Genomic DNA, 27946 nt, shown 5'->3' with positions numbered 1-27946 from the left:
TCAAAAACAAATTTTAATACAATTTATTCAAATAGCAAATCGCATCGCGTGTTGCAAGCTAATCCACTTTTGTTCTGTCAACACAAATGTTTTTCCATTACATCTTTGAAAGTAATGGATTCATTTTAATATACTTAACAATGGAATGTGTGAAATGAAATATGAGAATGGTTGAAAATGAATGCACTCTAAAAAAATGCATAAAAGTACATTTATATTTATTATTTGAGTACAGTAGCATACATTAGTACAAATGTACAATGGCCTATTATCACAAACATAATGAAGTCAACTTTGAGATTTTTCTTAGTTTTTGTGTTTTTCGATGAAGGTGATCATCATGCACAATTTGGCGGATTGTGTTTTTGGTTAATATTCTGAGTCATACTGAGGGAGAGGAAGAATACAGCTGAGTTTTGAAATTGCTCGCGAGCTCTCAGTGCTCAGCCGAGTGGAAGCTCAAAGCTTCAAACTTGAGAATGTTCATGATACTAGTTCATGATACGAGGCCAAGAAATCGACTACTTTCAAAAAGCTTATAAATGGTAATTTAACATACAACGGAATTAAAAACAATAGTATTTCATCACATAATAATAGTCTTCAAGTATCGTGTATGTCCACAGTCACCAACCAGTTCTTTAATTTAATACGCATCTTCTATATGTATACACTGATTTTGTTTCTAAGAAAGATATAAAATTGTCATTTTAATTGCTAAAAGCTAGCTCAGCGTTAACCCATTTATGCCTGGTGTCTAGAAAAAAGGCCTTGGTAAACAGCGTAGACCCAGATGAGACGCCGCATGATGCGGCGTCTCATCAGGATCTGCGCTGTTTGCTTTAAGGATTTTCCGTAAGAAATATTCTAAATATACCAATAAATATACCAGACATCCCTAATTTTGGAAATAAATTGATCCAATTTAGACGGATGGGAGAGTCCACTAGGCATAAATGAGTTTACCGTTGTTATGGCATAAATGGGTTTACCGTTGTTATGTTAGAATGGTTTAGTAAAGTGGAGGACTAAAGGCCCTACGTCGCTCACGTGAGAAAAGAAGAAACTGAACGAAGCCGCGATATCATATGGACAAATGTTCCGAGCAATTTTTAAGATGACTAGGCAAAAAAGGACTTTTGTGTCTACAATTATTTTCAAGTCTTCGGGTTGGTGTGTACGAGCTTATTTGTTTCCAAGCTTTAAGACTCGTCCCCTTCGTTCAACAGTTGCTGGTACCCGTCTTTGAGAACCACGTGACGCCGATGACGTTTGTAGCACGTGCACACGGTGAGCGCTAGCACGACCGCGGTAACCATGGTAGCCACTGTGATCAGTACCAGAGTGCCTACCTCGTTCTCGTACAGCATACCGGGGGTCCTCTGTAATATAATACAATATGTATATATGTCAGTTGCGTAATTGCATCAGATTCACGTTAACTTGATTTGAATCGTATTTCTACTTATAATGCTTTGCTGCTAAAGAAGTGTCCATAATGCAGAACAAAATGTAACAATGTATTCAAAATAAATCAAGAACAAGGCAATAACAGTGACATCCTTAAGATGAATAATGAAAGCCATAATGATTCAATGTGGCGACACATTAAACATTAAACATGGGTCTAGTCTCATACATATCTATTATGACCAGCGCTTTGTTTCCTTCTACATGTAAGACCGGGATCAAATAAATATCACTTACTGATGGAAGAAATAACTTCTATTATCTAGTTTGTCGTTATTCTCTAGTCAACGGTGACATGATGCCAATGATGAAATAGGACATTAACATATTTGTCTTAACATTAGATATTTTTTTCGCGAATATACAAAATTTTAACAAATTTATGACAAATTATGGTGAATGTAATAACAAGTATTTACATAAAAAATATATCGCAACGCACCAATTCCTACTCGGAAAATTGCGGATCAATTTCCAAAGATATACGTACACATCTCTGTACGCATTAATGATCACGTGAAATCTGCTTCCTGAAAGGATCAAACCTACGAATTTTTTTAACAAGAACAAAATCTATGTACACACTGTGAGCAGTGCGAGACACTTGGCGGGGTCAAGGTCACACGTGTGGATCAGGTCATCTACGGTGGCGGTGAACCAAGACCAGGGGGCGAAACTGCAAACAAAAATTGTACAGAAATTATCGTGGGATTACACGTGCTTAATGCACGTGGGTAATCTATCCTCAAGAATCAGCCTGTATAGTCCAGGCAGACAGAGGGAAAAGAAGGGGCCGGAGGGTAGTCTCAGAACAGCCTGTGTGAAGAATGTGAGGTAACAGTAATTATTTTTATGTAGAGCCTCGTTCCTTAAAAACTGGGCTTGATGCATGTGCATTCCGCACATACTCATCAGGGACGACACTTTACGCACATGCATTAAGATCCGTTTTCCCAGAACGATCATTTTTTTCTTAAGCTGGTAATGGTGTTATTTTTGTGACTTTACCTGTGAAAGACAGCACTTTCCCCGGGACACGAGTTCGTCACGCAGATCAATCCGCGTGTCATCTGAAAGTTAATCATACCAAAATGTGTACGTCATTCGTGATCCAAAAAGCAAGACATTCATCTATTTTTCGTGCGTTGTTAATTTGCTTTAAATCTTTAACGATAAGCACACGATTCTTATACTTTTCATCATAAATAAAAAAATAACGTAGTGTTTGCCTCTGTTTCTATATTACAAATCACACATGCACTCACAAGATATTAAAAGCTCTTTACTGACTTTATAAAAAAAAAGTGATGACATTTAAAGCACGCTGATTTCAGGTGCGACACTATTGAGTTTCGTCATGAGAAATGGGTCATATGCAATATGCGACCAGTGTAGGCAATCCCGCAGTCAGATTATTCGCCTCCCTGTCAACTATAAAGTCACGCAATCTTTCTTGGTCATTAGCGGAGAGGGTAGCTCCTGACAAGTCCGTACAAGGGCCGGTCTGGAGCTACGCTGGCCGCATATGACATAAGACCCACTTTCGCATAACTCGGTTCATGCGGATGCGATACATCATGATTTTAAGCACTTACATGAGCTTCCGGTGTTTGACACTTGTCTGTGGTCTCTACCGGAATATCAGTCTGCAAAAGATACAAGTGACACTCTTTGATTTTTAAACACAGACACCAGTCTAATTCTTATTAAACTCGCTTTTGTTAAGAGTATAAGTTCAGTCAAACAAAGCATAGCAAGTACATTTAAAATGTTCTCTACACATTTCTTGATAATTAACAATAGCATAACAAACTTCGGTATAAAAACTATTCTATGAACTACAACACACGTCAAGGCACTGTGAAGTCTGGGGGATGGTGGTGGAGAAATACAACAAATAGACAAAAATATTTTTAATAACAATCAAGAAAAAAATCATTAAATTTAAATTGACAGCGTTATGATATTTTAGAGCCGAGGATATGTTTAACAGTCATGGCTAAAATCAACTGATTAAAAACTCTTGTTTACAACAGAAAAAATACTTTTTGAAACTATTAAAATAAGTAGTTGAACAAAATATATATTTTTTATTATTTATACTATTTTCATAACTCTTTTATGTCATTGTTACTAAAACGCCTTATGTCTTAAATTTGTTTTAATTTGTATTGGGCGAATAACAATGTAAGGGATTCATGTAATGGCCCTATTCCACAACGAAAATAAGCCCACGATGCTCTACGATTTATCACATTTATTGAATCGGGAAGACTCGTGACAGTCTACGATTCAGTTACGACACTGGTACGATTGAGTTATGCCGAATCGTGGGGTTCGGTTGAAGTCTTGCGAATAGGGTCGAGACTTCACTACGATGTGTAAGAATCTACTTCGACTGTACTACGAACGATGCAGATCGATCACGACTAAGCTAGGACCTCACCGAAAGCATCCATGAATTAGGCGCCAATATCTATTGATATTGATCTAAACCGCGAGAATCTTAGCGGGCTCGCAACTCACTCGGGGTAAACTCGTGAGAGTCTTGACAAAGTCGTAGCTGATTCGTAGGCAAATCACATGATCACCGATTTCCCGATTGAGTCAAAATTACCTACGATTCCTTTACGACGCCCAAGAACGCACTACGACGCTGTTACGAGTCAACTGCGATTAAATTTAGTCTTGGAGGTCCTGGCCAAATTTTAAACACGTTTAAAATATGGCTACGATTTTTCGGGAGCTTACGAGTTGCCGGTATCACTTACGACCGGCGTACGACTAGCTACGAATGAGTTAGGACCTTTGCCGATTGAGCTACGAATGTCCCCGACCTCAAAATATTGGAAATCGGGACAACTCGTGGGGAATCGGGTCGTAGTGAAAAACCCCTATTAACCAATACATGTCCTCAAGTTCAGTACCATGACATGATCCGCTGTCGTCTGTCATTGGAATTCGTCCCAGAGACTCTCATGGAATAGTGACTCGTTCTGATAAAACTGGGCGTAATGCATGTGCGTTTAGTGTCGGCCAAGATTAGCCTGTGCAACCCGCTAAAGCTAATCAGGGAGACAATTTCCGTTGTTTTTTTTCATATAAAGTCTCTTCTTACCAAAAATGCATCTAAGGCGGTAAGTGTCGTACCTGATTAGACTGCACAGGCTAATCTTGGACGAACATGTACACATATGAATTCCCAGATCGAGGCTCAAATAGTGACGCAAACAAATTACCTTCTTTCTCATGACGTCAGCAAGGGACACGTGTAGACCGGTGAGCACGTGCTTGAAGCATTCTGACGTCAGTTCCGCGTTATTTCTCAGACCGCAAATCAAATTTAACGCATAGCCCGTGTACTGCATTTGCTGAAAACAAAAAAGAAATATAAATCTTTAAGACTAAAATACATTAAAAGACCTAGTTGGAACGATTATAAACGTTGTGTATCAGCTGAAATAAAAATTGTGGTACGTATGAAAAAAACTGTAACAAAAAATCGTTATAGAGTTTTCTGTCCAATCGTATTTATTCGGCAAATGAGTAGAATAGGGCTGTTCTGAAAGGTAAATATACCGTCTGGCCTTTAAAGGATAAACACAAATCCCCGCATACATCTACTTATGCATTCAGAAAACATAATTCGCTTAAAAACGCGTCTTCTTGTAATTTACCAAATGCCTCCACAGGGGCATGTAGCGGAACTGCGACCTCACCAAGAAGAATTCGAGACAAACGTCGGTAGGTTCATCATTAAAGCCTCGTTCTAAAATACATGGGATAAATGCATGTGCGTAAACTATCGTCCAATATTAGACTGTGCGGTCCGCATAAGCTAATCAGGGGCGACACTCTCCGCCTAAACTGGAATTTCGTTTTTAAGAGACTTCCTTTAAACGAAAAACGAGCGAAAAGTCTCCAGATAAGCATGTGCGGCCTGTAAAAGCTAATTTGGGACGACACTTTACGCACATGCATACAGCCAAGGTTTCCACAAATGAGGCTTATTAAAGTACTTGAAACATTGAGCAGCTCTCGGAGCTCATATGCACGGTGCAACATCGATATGATCATTATTTACAAACCTGGAAAATCGAGCAGTTTTCGAAATTCTTGAGCACGGTGGAATATCGATATGTTCGTTATTTAAGTACCTGAAGAATGGAGCAGTTCTCGAAACTTTCGAGCACATTGGAAAATCGATATCTTCATTATTAACGTACCTGAAACACGGAGCAGTTCTCGAAGCTCTTGAGAACGGTGAACATCGATATGTTAATTATTTACATACCTGAAACATGGAGCAGTTCTCGAAGCTCCTGAGCCTGATGGAACATCGATATCTGATTTATTTACTTACCTGAAACAAGAAGCAGTTCTCCAAACTCTTGAGCACGGTAGGGCATCGATATGCTCATTATTTAGACAATTACACACGGCAGAGCTGGGCCGGACGTCTAAAATCGTCCCTAGCCGCATAATGGCCCTCGGGCCATTATGTCGGCAGCGGGCCGATTATAGACGTCCGGCCCAGCTCTGTCGTGTGTTATCGTTTATATCACATATCGTAATATTTTGGTCCTTCACTAAAATTTATACTGAACCAGCTTTTCGTACTTTTATTTTCATTCAATTGATTACGCGATTTATGACGTATCTCATGTGACGTAATTTCAATGACGAGACTAGCTAGACTCTGCATTTTAGGACAAAAATTCGGACGAGGAGGGTTTGTATTAAACAGTTAAATATTTTATAATTATCGAACGATTCCAAAGCGTATTTCGGATTTTGTGTTTGTCATGATAATTTGGAGAACTAAAATTATTGTAATCGCTTCGACATTCGATTTCGTAAATCGTGTTTATGGTGACAGTGTTTTGCATTCGATACAATCGTTCAAAAAGTGTGATTTAAAATCAAAATAAATAAACGGACGGAATAACAGACAATGGAATAACAAATCTTTGTTATTTTATAATTATAAAAACCGGATTTAAGTTGCCATCTAAGTAACACGCCGGATATGCGGATACTTTGATAACAGATGGCACTTCGATAGCAGATAACAACAAAAGCCACGAGCGAGAGTTGAGTTCTTCAGCTTTTTTGCATGTATGTTCTGTTTATTTGGTTTTCAGACACGTAACATTGTTTAAGCGATTAATTGTATCGTACTTCATATTGCGGAGCAAGAAAATCGTGAAAAAAAAACAGTGGATTATAAAAAAAGAGATAAAATTTCCTCGCTAATCGTCATGAATTCGATGATCAGTACGTATTTCAATAAAATAAAAATAGATCTACTTGGAAATAAATCAAGGACGTGCCAACTAAATCTAATCGAAATAAAAGATCAATATGTCCATTAATGTTACAACATGTTAAATTTTAGTTGAAAAGCGTATTTGAGGAAATTCAAATGTTTTAAGTGTCGGATGCCACACTTCTTTTACCGATCATATCAAAGACAATAGCACTTCGATTCCAAATAACTCGACACTTTTTACCAGATATAACACACTCTATTTAGTGAATCAGAAATGCAGAATTCGCTGTGGGATACTGCTATAGTAAGCAAGCAATAAATACAAATGTATGTACTGACGTAAATTAAAAACGAATTACCAAAACATGTTCTTATCCCTTTGGAATATGATAATAAAAGGGAAAGGGAAGTGTAAAGCTCAATATAAAGGGAGTTTTCCAATCTCTTTTAAATTGTGTGGCTACTCATAAGTATCATCTTCATAATGCGATTCTCACGAGCACCAATGACAAAGGATTTTATGAGGTGTATTGGTCGCTTTAAGACCCATTGCTCCCCTTATCTAGAGTCCTGCTATAAGTTCAATCGAAATCAGTCGTGTTGATCCACATGATCCGTTGTATTTTCAATTCTCTTTATCTCAATTTACCACTTAAAAACAAGTTTATTATTTAGACAATTATTTTCGGTCGCCACTTGAAATATATTACTTCAGAAATAAGCATTTGAATCTTATTTAAAATTTGCACTTATAATTTTAATTATATAAATTAATAGTAATAACATTTTTGAAAACGAACAACGCCATTGATTATATTTTACATGTGTATGTAATTACGGTTTGCATAGATTCCAAATGTGTCGGGCTTGACAATGCAAATTGATTCGTACTTCAAAATGTTTGGTAATAATAACCATAATATACATAAATGCATTTCAGGTAGAAGATAAAACTCGGTTATCAAAGTGCCCAATTTGTTGAAAGTCTCTGTTATCCGAAGTGCCCTATATCGGGAATCAAAGTATCCGCAACTTCATGAATACCACCTATTAAAACATGCTCTATCTTCGTTTATATTTCATTGAATACTATCAGAATTTCAGAATTTGAAGCACAGTGATTACTCTACATGCTGGACTATCAAACAATTTCTTGCAATATTTCCAAGTAGTTTTATTTTGTTGAAATGTTTACTGTTAATCCAGTTTATGCTGTTTTCCGATCGAATTTTCCATTTTTGGAGGAAAAATCTACCATTCTTCTGTGATGTTTTTCTTTGCAATAGAAAAGGATACACCATTTATAAACTCGACCATGCGCCTTGTCTTAAAAACTAATCTTTATGATATAACTTTAAAAAAACTGATTAACTTACCTCTCGCGCGTGGCTTTTGTTGTTATGTGGTATCGAAGTGCCATCTGTTATCAAAGTATCCGCATACCCACTGTGGGTAAGTGTGTACTGTATTTTACTATAAATTTTGCTGTTTGACGAATCTTGTTAAAGCAAAAATAGAGGCATCGATTTGATGAGTTTCAGTTTCAATCGATATTTATATTATACAAATTTTGTGTTACGTGTCATTATAATTATGTTCGCTTCTTTCGTTGAGTTGTGGCTTAATTTTATTGATCACCGTTGGCTAAGACAGAATGTGGACGCCATTAATATTGTGTTTAGTAAAACCCGCGCGATCCCATTCTTTTCTGATATGAAAAATCGGCCCGGCCGATTTATTTAATTTATTTATTTAATAATAATTTATATTGGCCCGCTAGATACGAATAACGACCCGCTCGCGACGTCATTTTGTTATTATTTATAGTAACGATATGTGATATTAAATTACATGAAACAGAAAGCATGCAGTTCTCGAAACTCTTGAGCACGGTGGAACATCGATATGTTCATTATTACATTACCTGAAACATGGAGCAGTTCTCGAAACTCTTGAGCACGGCGGAGATGCATGGGCGCAGCTCGGGCAGGCACATGGAGCGGGCGATCTCTGACTTCATCACCATGTCGACCCGCTCCACGATCAACGCCTCCCAGTAGTCAAACCGATCCTGCAAATATAAGCGTGATCCAGGTAACCTTTTTGTAATAATAATCAGCCGGTGTCTTGGAAAACCGTGCTCGACGCATGTGGGTTAAGTATCGTTCCCCACTATAACCACTTACTATAAACTTTATAAAGCCTAAATTATCTTTTTATAATACCTCCTCGCTATAACCATTTACTATACCGTTACACTATACCTCCCCACTTTAACCTCTCTTTTTATCATCACTATACTTTCTACATATACTTCTTCATTATAGCTTTTCACTATACCTCTTTACCACAACCCCTCATTAAACCAACTTACTTTACCTCGTTACTGTACCTTATAACAGTAACTCTTACGTTTACTTTCTCATGATGCAAAAATATACCTCCTCACTATAACCACTCTCAATACAGCTCACGATGCATCCTCACTATACATAAAGATAATACTTCCTCACTATATATCCCACTATACACCACAATACCTCCACACTATACCCCCTTACTTAACTTCCTCACTATACACCATAACTATACCTCCTCACTATACACCACTGCAATACCTCCTCATTACACACAATGTTTATTTCTACTCATTATGTTTTTCCAAAATACCCCCTCACTATACCTCCTCACTACACCTCATCACTATACCCCATAACTATACATCATCACGACCCATTCCCAATATAGCCCATCACTATACCTCCTAACTGTACATCAAACTTGTACCTTCTCACTATCACCCCTCACCGTACTTCCCCCACTATACCCTCTCACTCTACCCCCTCACTATAAACCCTCACTGTACCTCATCACTGTACCCCATACTTGTACCTTCTAACTATACCCCCTCACTATACCCCCTCTCTATACCTTCTCATAATACCCCTTTACAATACCCCCCCCCCCCCCCCATTATACCCCTCACTATACCTCCTAACTGTGCCTCATACTTGTACCTTCGAACCATACCTCCTCACTGTATCCCCCTCTCTATTCCCTCTCACTATACCCACTTACTTACTACACCCCCTCTCTATACCCTCACTATTTTCACTCACTATACCCCTAGCTCTACCCCCTAATTATACCCCTCACAATACCTTCTAATTGTACCACATACTTGTACATTATCAATATACACCTTCACTATACCCCCTCTATTACTCCTCAAAGACCCCCTCACTATGACTCCTTACTATACCGCCTCACTACATTCCCTCACTATACCCCATTATCATACCTTCTCACTGCACCCCATGCTTAAACCTTCTGACTGTACTCCCTCACTATAACTCCTCACTGTACCCACTTACAATTCCCCCTCACTATACCCCTCACTATACCCTCTCACTATACCCCCTCACAATACCTTGAGACACCACGACCCTCGCGTGCAGCCGATGATGAGAGCGTCTATGACGGTATCAGAGAACAAGACCGAGTACAGGTCCCAGAACGAGACATCTTCCATGTCAACTGGCACTGCGCAGAAGTTCTATAAACGCAAAATAATTTTATTTTTATTTGTTCATAAATGAAATATGCTAGAAAACCTGCATGTGAAACCTTCGTCCAATTCTGCATTACTACTTAAATAATTAAATCATCTGGAAATAACGACACTGACCTGCAAAACTGCTTCAGTATAGCACCGATCCTGTCCAAGTAACGAATTGTCGAATATTGACCCAGGAGTTGAAGTCGTTGAAGTACTTGACGTTGAAGTCAGACCGGATCGTGACGTTGACGTTAGCGTGGGTCGTGACGTTGACGTCACCCGATTAGGCATTCCAATCGATGAAGACACGGCCTCTTTGCTTGGTGGAGGCGTTACAGTGATAGTTGTAGGTTTAGGGATACTAGGCGTGGTGGTTGAGGGCGGTAACTCCTTCGACATCTGTTCCATCAGGTCTGCGATCACGTCCTCTTTCGTATTGTTTCGGGTCGCGTTTCCAATGGCATCGACAATGGCGTCGTCTTTGGAAGAACCGAAAAGGCTGGTGAGAAAGTTCCTAAACATGGAGGCGAACGTCTTGTCGTCAGTTTTCTTGTCGTCTGCCGCGCACAACATACCGGAAGTCAGTAAAATGACGAAGACTGCTGAAATAAACCTCATGGTTTGTTTTGTTTCTGGATTGCAAACAACTTGATTACTACTGAATGCTCACTTAAGATCGTGTTCGTGTATTACCTCGTTATGTTTTCATCCGTTTTACCACAAGATTATAAATTCAAACAACCTTGCAGACAATCAGTTAACAAAATCCAAATTTATTTCAAACAAAATAACAGAAACATGGTATATGTCCATGCAAATATCAAGTAATTTGTAATAGCGGAATATTGATCATTGTCCAGGCACATGACTGCTTTGCGACAGCTGTGGTGCGGATTAGAAATCTTATCCATCGGTGACATGTGGACCCATAATAGAAATGTTTGGTGTTTACGTTCTCCGGTATATTAATTTAATCGATTAAATATGTTTATACCATGCGCTTGTAAGAAATATCATATAATCGATTTATTTCGTCCCGCTCCCGAATATATATCTATGACGTCATCAACGGAAGTAAACACGATTAAAACAAAGACGTTCCGACTACCTAGGTTTGATTGGCTATCACCAATTTGCCCACATGTCTCGCTACTCGCCTAGCCTGTGTGCTTAGGCATGTCGTAAGATGGGTTATCTGTAATACTATTCTCATTTTGCGCCAACATGCGCAACAGACGCTTCCACTCTGAATATTTACCAAATAAAAAAACAACAACAGCTTCTGTATATACAAAAATGTAGATCTAAATTGGTTGGAAGTAACAATGTCCATACACTCACTTTGTTCATCATTCGAATATTGTTTAAACGCTTATATACGCCAGAACTGATAAATGTAGAAACGTTTTTAAGTCAAATTTATGTGCTTGTATTATTATTCGGAAGTGAAAGTAAACCATGTATGACAACGCCCATACAAAAAGAAATGTACCCCTAGCAACAACACATATATTCGTGATAAAAGAAGAGAGAGCAAAACGAGAATATATTAAAAAGACGGAAATCTGAATGTCTAAATCTGCACCAATGTATCATTTCAACCCAAAACTGTAGGAAATCCCTTTAATTACTTCAGTATGATGCTGGTTAATTTTATAGAATTTTAAGTGTTATTCGTTTTCAATAGCTTTATTTAACAGAGAGTGAAAACTGCACATACATCTGTAGTTAAACAAGATTTCATATACATGTATACATGATTCTGTACGATTGTAACTTCAGCCTGACTTAAGTTAAGGCGTTCCTTTGGAGCTTTGTGCCCTGATGATTATATTTAGTTTTTTATCATCTTAACACATAAACCTACCAGTATCATCAGTGAGGAACTAGAAAGAGTTTTAATATGGTCTCAATAAAATTAGGTCGCCTTGGTGTAGTGGATATGTTGTCCGTCTGGCCACGGAGCGTATATTGACGTGGTCTGGTAATCAGGGGTCACGGGTTCCATCCCCACTGTGGGAGCGTTCTGTAGAGCTTCTCCATCGACACCAAGTACTAGTTCTAGTCCCAGGAAACGGACTCAAGAGTGTTGAAAATAAGCCTTAGTCTTTCGATGCAATCCAGCTAAAATAAATAGGTTTAAACAATAATGAGGGTACTAACAAGTTCAAACTAAGTTATGCACAGTAACTACTAAGATCTAGTTTCTTTCTGCATAAGATCCTATATGGAAGTTTATTAAAGCAACAACATTCTCAAACTTTGTCTCAATTCGTATATATAATTCGCATAGTCTGGTCAGGAGCTACCCTCTCCGCTATGACAATGGCAATTAAGGCACATACATTAAGTCGGGTTTTCCCAGAATACGGCTGTTGTTTTTTTATCTACTATCAAAGTTTCTTATTCATGATAGAGTGTTTCAAAATATTCACACTTGGAGTATGTTTATACATTAATATGAACAAAACAAACAACTATCTGCAGATCTATTATATATAATATATAAAACAATGAACAATTATAGAATTTTTAACAAACCGATAATAGAGGACATCATAAAAATTCCTTGCTCATTCAAAGCATCTGTACATGTATTGACAGAATAAATCACAACCAAACGACAAGAGGGCTATGCTGGCCCAGACCTACCATCTCTGACCCTAACTGCTGAACTGTGATGGCAATAACAAATAGGTAAGCTACATGTACATGACATTTTCACAGGTAAGCTACATGTACATGACAATGTCACAATCATATTAATTTTACACCATTAATTATGTCTTATACACTTCATGAAAGTATTACTCATTTTGAACATTCAGCAATAATACATCATTTTTCAATCTTTCCACTATGCAGTTGGGTATTAACTCAATATAAGACGGTATTATCCATTTTACGCAGCCCCCATCACTGCAAGCATGCCATAACACATTCTCATTAATTACAAAGTCACATATAGTGTACAGATAATACACAATAACACTCATTTTACACAATCCTTCCCTAGGTCTTAGAAATCAAAAAGGAACACCTAATGATTATATGAGGCGCGTTTTGAGAAAACTGGGCATAATGCATGTGCATAAAGTGTCGTCACAGATTAGCCTGTGCAGTCCACACAGGCTCATCAGGGACAACACTTTCCACTTTTATGGTATTTTAAGTTTCAAGGAAGTCCCTCCTTACCGAAAATCAAGTTTAGGCGGAAAGTGTCGTTCCTGATTAATTAGCCTGTGCGGATGGCACAGGATAATCTGGGATGACACTTAACGCACATTCATTAACCCCACTTTTTAGAACAAGGCTCATATAAAATCTGTCCTAGTGCATTTTGACAACTACATCTCACACAAGTTTCTTCTTTAACCTCTCCTTCCCATGTACACTCTCAATTTTCCTCATCTCTTGTTCCTGGTCCAGAACTCTCTCATCTTTCATGCGTATGTCCTGTTCTGAAGCAAACACATCCAAACAGGCACGCAAACGCCCTTTCATCGTCTCTATATTAATTTCTTCTAGCGTGGAGATTTTGTAGATTTCTCTGAACTTGATCAGGGTCTCTGGGTGAAGTGATTGGTCAACATCAGATAGAGACTCTACAATGGAAAAGATGAGATAAATTGTGTCTGCTTTCAACTAGAAAGTTTTTGGTACTGAAACATTTAACCTTTCTCTGGGAAAATAGGGCTGAATGCTTGAGCGTAAAGAGTTGTCCCTGATTAGCCTTTGTAGTCTGCACAGGCTTATCAGGGACAAAACATTACGCTCAAACTAGGTTTTTTGCTATGAAGAGACCTTTTTTAACATTAGGAATAGCATAAACGGGGTAAGTGTAGTCCATGATTAGCCTATAGGACTATACTTTACACTTATGCACTTAGGCTATAGGTCTATACTTAACACTTCTGCACTTAGCCTATAGGACTATACTTTACACTTATGCATTTAGCCTATAGGACTATACTTTACACTTATGCACTTAGCCTATAGGACTATACTTTACACTTATGCACTTAGCCTATAGGACTATACTTTACACTTATGCACTTAGCCTATAGGACTATACTTTACACTTATGCACTTAGCCACATTTTCCAGAGTGTGACTCATTAAGTGCAAACTTAAATAATAAATACTAATGAAATTAATTTTATTTAATGCTTTCCGGTGGTTTATAGAGAAATATCAGTGAATTAAAACTTATAATTTCACTGTTTCAAACAGTGAAATTTATCAGTGAGAATTATCGATAATTTTCATTGTTTACTGTGAAATGACGTCATTGTTTTGACGAAATGACGTCATTTTCCCAGCAAAATTCTTTAGTTAAACTTTTGAACAATGTGTATAAACTGTGAAAAATGCATTAAATAAAAAGAAAATTTGTTGGATTCGGTGGATTATCGATTGTTATACACTCAAGATCATAGAAAATATATATTTTCACTCGTGGCTGCGCCACTCGTGAAAATATTATTTTCTATGATCACTCGTGAATTAAAATCGATAATCCACCGGATCCAACAAATATCCTCTATGTAATATCAATATATGAACTTTGGATTTTCATTGGCTGCAATGAAGATAGTGGCTGCTATTCATTTGTACATTACACACTGGTTCATTGTCGCAGATAAATATTTCCATGAGTTTCAATTTAAAATATTTATATTCACACTAAAGACTTTATTGAGATGGACTACTTGGCTGTTACACAGAACAAGTGTCTTACCATATAACTATCAAGAAACAAAATGTGTCACAGACCCCACAATTCAAATTTGAATACAAAATCCATTATATATTCCACAGCAGACAAAGAGACAAAGGGCCAAACTGGTCACAGTCAAAATTCCTTATCTTACATGACAATCAACACATATTAAGCTTTGAGCGTTTTGCCATAACAACCAGAATTGTTGACATAGGAACAAAATGAAATGACGTGCATAATCTCCATATTGCCATCTATCCATGTTTAAAGTTTCATGACCAAATATGAAGAACTTTTATAGTTATTGCAGAGTCCAGAAAAGTGTGACGGACTGACTGACAGACAGACAGACTGACAGACAGACAGACGGAGTGCAAACCATAAGTCCCCTCCAGTTTCACCAATAGGGGACAAAAACAAAGGGCCATACATTTGCCATAACTTGAAATATCTTAAAAAAATAATTACACATTAAGATGATAAACTAAAACTTTGTGTAACATCCATCAAGGAGTTACCAAGGAAAGGAAAAAAAAAGGACAATAAATTCCATAGTAAAACAAGAGATTGCCAAGCAATATGGTCCCCTACCGGTGAAACTCCACCATTGTCAGATTTTTTTTATATAGATATATTTGTTGCTATAGCAACCAGAATTCTTGACGTAGGAACAAAATGAAATGACGTGCATAATTTCCATATTGCTATCTATCCATGTTTCAAGTTTCATGCAAAAACATTTAGAACTTTTAAAGTTATCGCAGAATCCAGAAAAGTGTGATGGACTGACAGACAGACGGAGTGCAAACCATAAGTCCCCTCCGGTTTCACAGACAAAGGGCAATATTCTGCCAAAAATGGTCACAGTCAAAATTCCTTTCTTTATCATCCATCATCTACACACGGGCATGCAAATGTTTAAAGCAGGGCTAAATGCACGTGTTAAAGTGTCATCCCAGATAAGCCTGTGCAGTTTCTTTTATGGAAATTTTAGTTTAAAGGAAATCTCGTCTAAACAATAATTCATTCTAAGTGGAAAGTGTTGTCCCTGATTTGACTGTGCAGACTGCACACGCTAATCTAGGATGACACTTTACTTAAATGCATTATGCCCCATTTTCTCAAAAACGTGGCTCATGTGTTATCCTTGCTACAATAGACACAACAAGTCCCAGGCACATACCAGGCAGGTGTTTGATCCTGTCTACTACACTGTTGGTGATGTCCCCAGTGGCGTCCGTGTCTATCTTATTGAGGGCCACCACAGCAGGCTTGTGCAGCAGGTCCTTGTTGTACAACTCTAATTCCTGAAAAAAAATGTTGAATATATATCCTTCACAAAATAAATTTGTTTTGGATGAGTGCAGAACTAAAAGAAAACAAAATAAGGCATACTTAATTAACATTTGTTACATTTGACCTCAGTGTGTGACTTTGACCCTAGAGGTCTGAGTCTTACATGTGACACAGAGCCAGATAAAGGAGAACAATTGAAGAAAGCAATTATAGAATCCCAACATGCATAGTAAAGAAATCACTAAATTATGAATAAGTTATCAAATTTGTTATATTTGACCTCAATGTGTGACCTATACCTTGCCTCTAGGGTTATAGGTGTTGCATGTGAATCATCCCCAGATGATTCATAACAACTGTTAGTTTGATTGCTGTAGCTCATATGATATTGGAGATACATCTTAAGACAAAAATATCCTATAAGTAAATGATATTTTCAAGTCAAGAAAGGCCAGTACTCTGTTAATGACACATGGTTGAGTCTCACTTTGAAATGTATCATCCTCTTATTCATTCTCAAACCAAGTTTCATGGAAATCTGCTCAAGCAGTTCCAGGATGTGGCTCAAAAAACAGAAGTGTGCTTATTCTCAAGTAAAAAGGGCCATAACTCTGTTACTTTCAAATGGATTATGATATTTGACATGCATCATCCTCTAATTCATATATACACTCATACCAAGTTTAAATGAAATTGGCCCAAGCACTAACAAGACATGGCTCTGTACAGTTTCTGGACAGAGGGACACAAGGATGCACAACACCATAACATTATCCTTCTATCTACTTTGGTGGATAACAAGCATACTTGAATACCAAAGCATAGCGTTCCCCCAAAGATAAAAAATACCTAGATATTTCCTTGATAGATTGATGAGCCAGTTACATGAGTTTTATTTAGTATAAATTATAAACTATTTCATGGAAATAAATATCACATTGGAACAGTATTTGCATATATTCTTGCACAACAGTTATTGTTGGGTTGACCACTGAGGTGGTGTTTTCCCTACACATACAAAACTAAGAGTTCAACCAATAATATGAGTTGTTCTCTGTGTCAACAGGCTCACACAAGTGCATACAGTGTAGTTTAAGATTAGCCTCAGGGACAGCACTGTAAATTTTATGTTTTTTTTGCCATTGAAGTAAGTCTCTTCTTAATGAAAATCCACTCTAGGCGGAAAGTGTTGTGCCTGATTAGCCTGTGCAGAATGTAAAGGCTAATCTGGGATGACACTGTACTTACATGCATTATGCCCAGTTTTCTGGGACAAAGGCTAAATTAAATAGAAAAGCATGGCGTACCCCACATATCAAAAGTACCTGTATGTTTCCCAGCTCTTTCTACAGTATTTGCATATATTTTTGCAAAAAAGGTCCTTGTATGGTTTATATAAAAGAGCTAAATTGGTAAGTCAAATTTTAAAATAATATACAAATTATTATATTGCCCATACACCTTACCAAACCAAGTGTTAAACCCATAATATTAAACATTCAAAGTGATCGTTACTGACCTTGTTCAAGAGCAGTAGAGTCTCAAAGGCAGTCCTTGCCTCATGATTGGCACTGAGCTGAAAGCCGTTGATGTCAACTATGAAAAGGAGCATCTTGGTGCGTTCTACATGCTTCAGAAACTGGTGGCCAAGACCGTAGTTGAGGTGAGCGCCCTCTATCAGGCCCGGAAGGTCAGCCACAGTGATCTGCAACAAACAGCCTCTGGATTTTCATGGGTAAAATCGGTAAAACTAGACCATAACACAGACCTATTTTCATTTACCTTCTTTTAATTAACCATGAGGTTTCTGAAATCTTGGGCAGGTTTTGAAATCTTAAGAACCACTCAATGCTGCTCATGGTCGATTACAAAAAACAAAATAAAATAGGTATGTGTTTTAAAGGCGCTGAACATTTAAATGCCTCATGATTTTGGACTTAAATTTCAAAAGGTGTGATTCAATGGAGTTTGTTTTTACCTTCATTAAGCAAACAAACAAGCTTGTGAACTGAGTTATGTCAACCCACCTGTCTGTAATCTGCATATTCCATCACGCCAATCTGTGGACGAAGTGTAGTGACTGAAATACATAACCAGGACAATAGAAGGAATCATGCATAACCAGCACAATAATAGAAGGAATAATACATAACAATGGCTGTTTGTAAAACATGCATGCCCCCCATATGGGCTGTCAGTTGTAGTGGCAGCCATTGTGTTAATACGTTTTTTGTCACTTTGACCTTGACCTTTGACCTAGTGACCTGAAAATCAATAGGGGTCATCTGCCAGTCATGATCAATGTGTAACTATTAAGTTTCATGATCCTAGGCCTAATTATTCTTGAGTTATCATCAGGAAACCATTTTACTGTTTCGAGTCACTGTGACCTTGAGCTTTGACCTAGTGACCTGAAAATTAATAGGGGTCATTTGCCAGTCATGCTCAATGTACCTATGAAGTTTCATGATCCTAGGTGTAAGCATTCTTGAGTTATCATCCGGAAACCATATTACTATTTTGAGTATATGTGACCTTGACCTTTGACCAAGTGACCTGAAAATCAGTAGGGAACATCTACCAGTCATTATCAATGTACCTATGAAGTTGCATGATCCTAGGCGTAAGCATTCTTGAGTTATCATCCGGAAACCATTTTACTATTTTGAGTCACTGTGACCTTGACCTTTGACCTAGTGACCTGAAAATCTATAGGGGTCATCTGTCAGTAATGATCAATGTACCTATGAAGTTTCATGATCCTAGGCCTAAGCGTTCATGAGTAATCATCCGGAAACCATCTGGTGGACGGACGGACGGACCGATTTACCGACGGACCGACCGACATGTGCAAAACAATATACCCCCTTTTCTTCAAAGGGGGCATAAAAATCACAATACTAGAAGGAACAAAACATAACCAAGACAATAATAAAAGGAATAATACATGACAGGTCCTTTAATAAAAGGAATAATATAAAACCAGCACAGAAATGGAAGGAATAATACATGCCAAGCACAATAATAGAAGGAATAATACATAACAAGCACAGTAATAGAAGGAATACTATATAACCAGGACAATAATAGAAGGAATAACATATAACCAGCACAATAATAGAAGGAATAAAACATAACCAGGACAATATTAGAAGGAATAATACATAACCAGCCCAATAATCGAAGGATTAATACATAACCAGCACAATAATAGAAGGAAGAATACATAACCAAGACAATAATAGATGAAATAATACATAACCAGCACAATATTGAAAGGAACAATACATAACCAGCACAATATTGAAAGGAACAATACATAACCAGCACAGTAATAAAAGGAATAATACATTACCAGGACAATAATAGAAGGAACAAGACTATTGCCAAGCAATGCAAGTCCCCTACCGGTGAAACTCTACCATTTTCAGATTTTTTATATATATATTTGTTGCCATTGCAACCAGAATTCTTGACGTAGGAACAAAATGAAATGACGTGCATAATGTCCATAATGCCATCTATCCATGTTTCAAGTCTCATGAAAAAATATGAAGAACTTTTAAAGTTATGGCAAGATCCAGAAAAGTGTGACGGACTGACAGACTGACAGACACACAGAGCCCAAACCAAAAGTTCCCTCCTGTTTCACCACTACGGGACAATAATACATAAACAGGACAATAATAGAAGGAATAATACATAACCAGCACAATCATAGAAGAAATAATACATAGTGAGCACAATTATAGAAGGAATCATATACATAACCATCACAGTAATGGAAGGAATAATACATAACCAGCCTAGTATTAGAAGGAATATTATATAACCAGCACAGAAATGGAAGGAACAAGGGCTGTTTGTAAAACATGCATGCCCCCCATATGGGCTGTCAGTTGTAGTGGCAGCCAATGTGTGAATACGTTTTTTGTCACTGTGAAATTGACCTTTGACCTAGTAACATGAAAATCAATAGGGGTCATCTGCCAGTCATGATCAATGCACCTATGAAGTTTCATGATCCTAGGCGTAAGCATTCTTGAGTTATCATCCGGAAACCATTTTACTATTTCGAGTCACTGTGACCTTGACCTTTGACCTAGTGACCTGAAAATCAATAGGGGTCATCTGCCAGTCATTATCAATACATGTATACCTATGAAGTTTCATGATCCTAGGCGTAAGCATTCTTGAGTTATAATCCAGAAACCATTTTACTGTTTCGAGTCACTGTGACCTTGACCTTTGACCTAGTGACCTGAAAATCAATAGGGGTCTTTTGCCAGTCATGATCAATGTTCCTATGAAGTTGCATGATCCTAGGTGTAAGCATTCTTGAGTTATCATCCGGAAACCATTTCACTATTTCGAGTCACTGTGACCTTGACCTTTGACCCAGTGACCTGAAAATCAATAGGGGTCATCTGCCAGTCATTACCAATGTACCTATGAATTTTCATGATCCTAGGCGTAAGCATTCTTGAGTTATCATCCGGAAACCATTTTACTGTTTCGAGTCACTGTGACCTTGACCTTTGACCTAGTGACCTGAAAATCAATAGGGGTCATCTGCCAGTCATGATCAATGTACCTATGAAGTTTCATGATCCTAGTATATGGCCAATTAAATAAAAGAATGTGCATAGCAAGCATATCAGCAGCCAACTTAATGCCCATCATATGCAAAAAATCTGCCATAATATAGACACATTTGAACAATTCTGAATTATTTAAGTTATTTTGTGTCATTTGATTTCTCTTTATTATTAAGGAGGACAACTGAAAAAACTGTTAATGTTTGCCTTCTCAAAATTTGATTGAATGTGTACAAAATTTAAGTGGCATAGCTTTTTCTACGCCCGTCTCTTACAGGACATATTATGGTACCACCCTTGGCAGATGGATGGGGGGGGGGGGGGTGAGCAGGCAGATCTTCAACAAACTTTCTGGATATATTTGCTGATACGAAATGAATGCCAGCCAAGTTTGATAAACATTCTATTCCCACCAAGCACTTTAGATTTATTTCCATTTGTTTAAACAAAACAATCCAATCTCAGAAATTTCATCTCCATGAAATCATGGACTTTTAACAGAATATACACTAAATATATGTTTGAGGCAATAAAATGGAGCAAAAAAAAAAAGGCATACAACGCTATTCTATATTTAAAACAAGTTTATGTTTCTTTATATGACCTTATTAGATGATTAAAAGCAATAACAAGTAATTTAGTTTTATAAGTAAACATATGCGATATTTCATGCATACAGTGTGGTGTATCAACTTACATGGATAGGCGGCAATCTTGGGACTGGCCCTGGATATCACACTCAGAAATGTGGACTTGCCAGCATTAGGAAACCTGCAAATACATTTCCAAGCTCCAGATAATTACCCTATAGGTTTGTTTTATAAAAAAAGGAACCCATTCAAACTGATGGGTCGACATGGAGGGGGGGGGGGGGGGGTAAATACTCCTTAAAATATAATCAGTGGTAACAATTTCCTTTTGTGCAAAACTCAAGGGATTCAACTTTTTCTTTTGGATATAGTCATATCATCCACCTTTAAAATTTTATTTAACTTGCTTCAAAAACCTAAGGCTTATAGACACATCCTCAAGCTTATTTTATGGGAAGCAGCAAAATTTTGTTGTGTTTTGAAAGATTTTTAGCACAATCTTCACTGGAGATAAAACTTCAGCACTCCTCGTAACAAGGCTGACTTCATAACTGCTGTACAAGATATTTGTGAATATTAGAGATTTTACTTAATTTGAATATCTGCATAGATGCAATAGAAACAATATGGCATTTATGTATTAATGATTTTGTTGTAAAACAAACATAACACGATTTTTTCTAAGTGTAACACTTGTTTAAGAAACCTCAATGCAAATGTCAAATATATAAGTAAGGAGATTTTCCTAAGATTTTGTTGTGCTGTCAAAATGCGAACATATCAGCCTCGCTGTGGGCAAAAGGGGTTTAATAAATATGCATAAAGTGTTGTTCCAGATTAGCCTGTGCAGACTGCATAGGCCAATCTAGGACAACATTTTAAGCAAGTGCATTAAGCCCAGCTTTCCCTCAGCAAGGGTCATATAAACTCTGGTGAAATGTCAAAGACCAACCCAACCAGTCCAATGTCAGCAAGCAGCTTGAGATCAAGGGTCACGGACATGGCCTCACCCTTGAGCCCTGTGTAGTTGTTTTCTGGACCCCCTGGAGCCCCGCCCTTGGCTACCACCACCTCTTCACCCTCCTTGTTTAGGTCACCTAGAGAACCATACAGTCACGGGTATGTTATGAATTATAAATAACAAGAGATGTGTTTGTCAGATACACAATGCCCCCTATTGCGCCGCTTTGAAATAAAATTTCAATAGATCATTTGGCAGGTTTAGAAATTATCTCCCGTTAAAGCTTATTACTTCCCTTGGATTGTATTTTTTTACTTTTGACCTTGACCTTTCACCACTCAAAATGTGCAGCTTCATGAGATACACATACATGCCAAATATCAAGTTGCTATCTTCAATATTAAAAAAAATTATGACCAAACTTTAACGGAGGGTAAAGTTTTAAGAAAGAAAAGTACAATGATATTTGACTTTTGACCTTAGAGGATGACCTTGACATTGACTTTTCACCACTCATAATGTGCAGCTCCATGAGATACACATGCATGACAAATATGAAGTTGCTATCTTCAATATTGCAAAAGTAATCAAACTTTAACCAACTGAAGGTTAAAGTTTGGGGACAGAATGACAGACAGGCCAAAAACAATGTACCCTCTCTTCTTCGAAGAAGGGGGCATAAAAAGAGGCTCATGAGTGCTTTGCCCCTAGAATTTAAGAAATTTAGTTAAGCAGGCCTTTTTCTGGCCATTTTGGGAAAAAAATGGAATTTCGAGAAAGTTATATACTTTGTTTTAAGTTATTAAAATAAAATTCATTTGTGCTCAGTGTATAAGTTTTCAATGAATACTCCTATGTCCTCAATGTTACAAATGCAAAATGTACTTACAAAAAAAAAGTGGAATACTAAGATCAAAATGTTAGTTCTAAGTTAGAGAACATGAGAACTGTTTGTGGTATCAGACTGAAATTTCCTCTTTCACGATAAATTTACATCAACAGCTTAGAATACTTTAACTTAAAACTAAAATCAGTGGAAAGGTGGATGCCCACCTGGCTGCAATACTTAAACATTTTAGACATTTACCCAGAACTCTGCCTTCGTCTGTTGTAATGGTAACACCCAGAGGCACTGGAACAATGTGAGGCTCCCCGTTATACCCGAGAAGCACCTGCTTCCTGATAGAAAAACAGTGTTTATTGTTAAACTCTAACAAAATACAAATTAATACAAAACAATCGTTACAGAGCCAGACACATAACTGCAATGCGCAGTTTTAGTACATTGCCACTTCACTATTTTGCATAGGCACCTGAAGAACAGGCAAATGTAATGTAAATACTGGAAAAAATTAAAATACAAATCGTTAGTTTTGTTTTACCCAAAATATTTTTTTTTTGCTTGAGTCTCATTTATTTAATAACATTCAATTTATTCATGCAAATGGATGCCTAATCTGTGATATATAATCTAATACAAACGAGACACATTCTCGGAAAACTGGGCTGAATGCATGTACGTATATAGTGGCATCAGATAAGCCTGTGCAGTCCTCACAGGCTGATCAGGGACGACACTTTCAGCTGTTATGATTTTTTTCGTTTCAGTCTCTTCCTGGAGAAAATTCTGTTTAGGTTGAAAGTGTTACCGATTAGCCTGTGGGGAATGCACTGGCTAATCTGAGACTCAACATACACGCGTTAAGGTTTGCCAGAGCGAGGCTCTAATATTTACAAACAATTATTTAGCAGTTCCAACATACGAGCTGTTGCCTCCTGAGCCTGCAGTGAACCTTTTTAGTGGCGTGATCTCGACCAGTTTTTGGAAGGTTGCTTTCTCTGTGGCCCTAATGACTACATCACCGCCCCGACCACCTATGCCCCCAAATTTAGGGAACCCTTGCCCACCTGCCCCTCCACGGACATGTATGCGGACCTTGTCAAAGAAGGGTCTCTAAAAAAATTGTCAATCTGGTTGTTAAAACACAAAAAAAGTCACCAGATAAGCGCAACAGGGAAGATTTATTGTCAAATATCATTGTAAAATAGCTTATCCCAAAAATTAAGAGTAATGATTTTGGACAAAAACATGTATGTTCGAAAATTAAGAATGACGAAAAATAATTATTTTAGCTAAAAACCGGTGGTGTTCGAAAACGTATACTGCAACACGGTTGACTCGCGGTACTTGAGGAGTATTCACTTGCGTCTAGAAACGATCTTCATATATCAGATAAATGATTTAAAGGACAATTATATTTAACTTAACTTTATTGGACAAAGGCCTTTTTATGGCGAAAATCCTTCAGTATTAACTGCCGTAGAAACAAATCTAACACCACTGTCTGCAATTGTTGTTTTTTTTTCTCCCGGTAGATTCGCGGTAAATAGATTAAACAGCACCAATTTTAAATTAAACATGAATTATCAAAGCTCTGGCATACTCTTCAAAATAACAATCAATAAAGTAAATCACAATATAAATATATGGAATTTAAGGCATCAAATAAAATAAATAGCACAGTTATTTTTAGGCAATGTTGTATTTTTTTCGTTACGACAATTTACTGAACTATACAAATTCAAATATTGTTAAAGTCTGAGTTTTACGACATTTAATTACCAAAAATCGATTCCAATCTGTAGGGAGACATGTTTTCTGTCAGATTTGACAAGTAGGTTACGCAGGATTGTTAATAAACAAAATCCAGAGGGCGCTAATGAAATACCGCGACTCAACCAGACCCGCGACTTAACCGGGTTTGAGTATAAGTGTCCGAAAACTTAGAGTAATTAACGTAGGTAAAATTTAATATTTCAACATACTTCAAGATAGCAGATCAAGTGTATTTCTGTATTTAATGTTAATACTAAAGTGTTTAAATATTCTAGAAAAATGTATGACCTTAACAGATGAAAGCTAAGAATTTACAGCAAGTGAAATTTAGAATTGCTATCGCGAATACATATTGCAAATGCATTCATTACGTTGAATTAAATGAAATGGCAATATACAATACCTTTCGTTGCTTACTATAGAACCGAATGCTTAGTTTAAAGATGTGCTTAGGTAATGACATAGCAATTAGTGATGAAAATCATAAATACAAACAACTTGGAACACTTTGCATTGCCAATAGCGCCTATTGACATAGATTTATCATGTGTATAATTCGGAGCTGTTAGCCGGTGTTTTCGTTTTCTTTAGATTATTTACAAACGATCATTGTACTAAAAACTTCAACATAAACCATTCCCTCATTTGTGTATGCAACATTAAATGAAACGACTAATTTTTCTACAGTTGTTTTGTTGTTGTTTTTTTTCATTTTGGCAATATGGTTAAAATTTATTTACAAAACCATTTGTTTGAAGTAATATATCTACATTATTAGAGTCAGTGTTTAATTGTATTGTGGTGAATAATTGTTTCTATTGAATAGTGCTTGTACCTCAAATTGCAGAAATAAACACAACACAGTTGGAATCAAACACGTTTTGTGGTACAGAACTGTATACACGCATTTTCTCATGAGACGTTTTTCTAAAGGGTATACATTACTTCGGACTCATACATTTTTTACATGTATCAGGGGTGTAGCTAGCATTTTTTGAACTGTAGGCCCGGGTATGATACATAAAAACGGCGGATTTGGGGGTCCTCCCCAGAATGTTTTAAAAATCCTACAACGCCTGTGGTGAGATTTAAAGCATATCTAGACAAATAAGACTTTGGCCTGTTTTTCTTTGATATTTTACTGTTTTAAATATCTCAATGTCAGAGAACTAAATTTTACGGTATTATGTCTGAGGATTATATCAATATGAAATTCAGATTTCTAACACCTTACCCCCATCAGGGTCAACATTTTAATGCGTTTTTCGAAATTGAAGCATTTTTATTGTTTTCATGTTTCAAAAACATATGTAGGCCCGGGCCTGCTGTGCCTAATAGCAGCTACGCCCCTGTGTATGAAGCGTATATTAAAATTGCCTTGTCACATTTATCACCAAGGTTCATGTATGTTTACACATATATGTCTGCTTAGTTTTCGTCAAGAAAAGCGCGTGTTTGTTCACGCAGAGACCTGTACACACAAATAGATCACTGTATAATTGTGTACATTATTATCATTTGTTTTATTATAAAAAACGAACATTCGACCAATTCTGCTTACTTAACGAAGATGTATGAAGTATTTATTTACACATCGGCTAACTTAACCCATCTATGCCTAGTGGACTCTCCCATCCTTCTAAATTGAATCAATTTATTTTCAAAATTAGGGATGTCTAGTATATTTATGCCCCCCTTCGAAGAAGAGGGGGTATATTGCTTTGCTCATGTCGGTCTGTCGGTCTGTCGGTCGGTCTGTCGGTCGGTCTGTCCACCAGGTGGTTGTCAGACGATAACTCAAGAACGCTTGGGCCTAGGATCATGAAACTTCATAGGTACATTGATCATGACTCGCAGATGACCTCTATTGATTTTGAGGTCACTAGGTCAAAGGTCAAGGTCACGGTGACCAGAAATAGTAAAATGGTTTTTGAATGATAACTCAAGAACGCATACGCCTAGGATCATGAAACTTCATGGGTAGATTGATCATGACTGGCAGATGACCTCTATTGATTTTCAGGTTACTAGGTCAAAGGTCAAGGTCACAGTGACTCGAAATAGTAAAATGGTTTCCGGATGATAACTCAAGAATGCTTACGCCAAGGATCATAAAACTTCATAGGTACATTGATAATGACTGGCAGATGACCCCTATTGATTTTGAGGTCACTAGGTCAAAGGTCGAGGTCACGGTGACCCGAAATAGTAAAATGGTTTTCGGATGATAACTCAAGAACGCATACGCCTAGGATCATGAAACTTCATAGGTAGATTGATCATAACTTGCAGATGACCCCTATTGATTTTGAGGTCACAAGGTCAAAGGTCAAGGTCACAATGACCCGAAATAGTAAAATGATTTTCGGATGATAATTCAAGAACGCTTTTGCCTAGGATCATGACACTTCATAGGTACATTGATCATGACTGGCAGATGACCCCTATTGATTTTCAGGTCACTAGGTCAAAGGTCAAGGTCACAGTGACAAAAATGGTATTCACACAATGGCTGTCACTACAACGGACAGCCCATATGGGGGGCATGCATGTTTTACAAACAGCCCTTGTTATTTCTATATTTAGAATATTTCTTACATAAATTCCTTTAAGCAAACAGCGCAGACCCTGATGAGACGCAGCGGCGTCTCATCTGGGTCTACGCTGTTTGCCAAGGCTTTTTTTTCTAGACGCTAGGCACAAATGGGTTAAATCGAAACAACAATATATATCATGAAAGAAATGCCCCGAGAAAGCCTTGTACAGAAATGTGGTTAAAATATTTGAAATGTCATGCTCACAACATGTTTTGCAGAAAAACCGACAGAAATATTTCCAAAACATGATTATCTAAAAAAAA

General features: G+C 37.3%; 2 protein-coding genes across 2 annotated transcripts; both read right to left on the bottom strand.

Moving 5' to 3' along the window:
* Positions 1-204: 204 nt before the first annotated feature.
* Positions 205-11070, bottom strand: LOC127854842 (uncharacterized). Its single transcript, XM_052389907.1, has 8 exons — positions 10431-11070; positions 10173-10298; positions 8667-8813; positions 4710-4841; positions 3066-3116; positions 2479-2540; positions 2056-2146; positions 205-1382 (listed from the first exon to the last, which is right to left on the bottom strand). Exons 1-8 carry the CDS (start codon positions 10917-10919, stop codon positions 1203-1205), a joined length of 1278 nt encoding a protein of 425 aa, XP_052245867.1. The 5' UTR covers positions 10920-11070; the 3' UTR covers positions 205-1202.
* A 1706-nt stretch (positions 11071-12776) lies between these two features.
* On the bottom strand, positions 12777-25620 carry LOC127854843 (GTP-binding protein 10-like). The gene is made up of 9 exons (XM_052389908.1): positions 25490-25620; positions 24233-24423; positions 23557-23648; positions 22461-22605; positions 21616-21689; positions 18348-18400; positions 17840-18025; positions 16208-16331; positions 12777-13906 (listed from the first exon to the last, which is right to left on the bottom strand). The coding sequence occupies exons 1-9, from the start codon at positions 25547-25549 to the stop codon at positions 13656-13658; spliced, it is 1176 nt and encodes a 391-aa protein (XP_052245868.1). The 5' UTR covers positions 25550-25620; the 3' UTR covers positions 12777-13655.
* Positions 25621-27946: the final 2326 nt, after the last annotated feature.

This window comes from Dreissena polymorpha, chromosome 13 (assembly GCF_020536995.1).
Source record: "Dreissena polymorpha isolate Duluth1 chromosome 13, UMN_Dpol_1.0, whole genome shotgun sequence".
NCBI lineage: Eukaryota > Metazoa > Mollusca > Bivalvia > Myida > Dreissenidae > Dreissena > Dreissena polymorpha.
The sequence above is the reverse complement of the archived record's forward strand: the minus strand, read 5'-3'. Positions and strand labels throughout refer to the sequence as shown.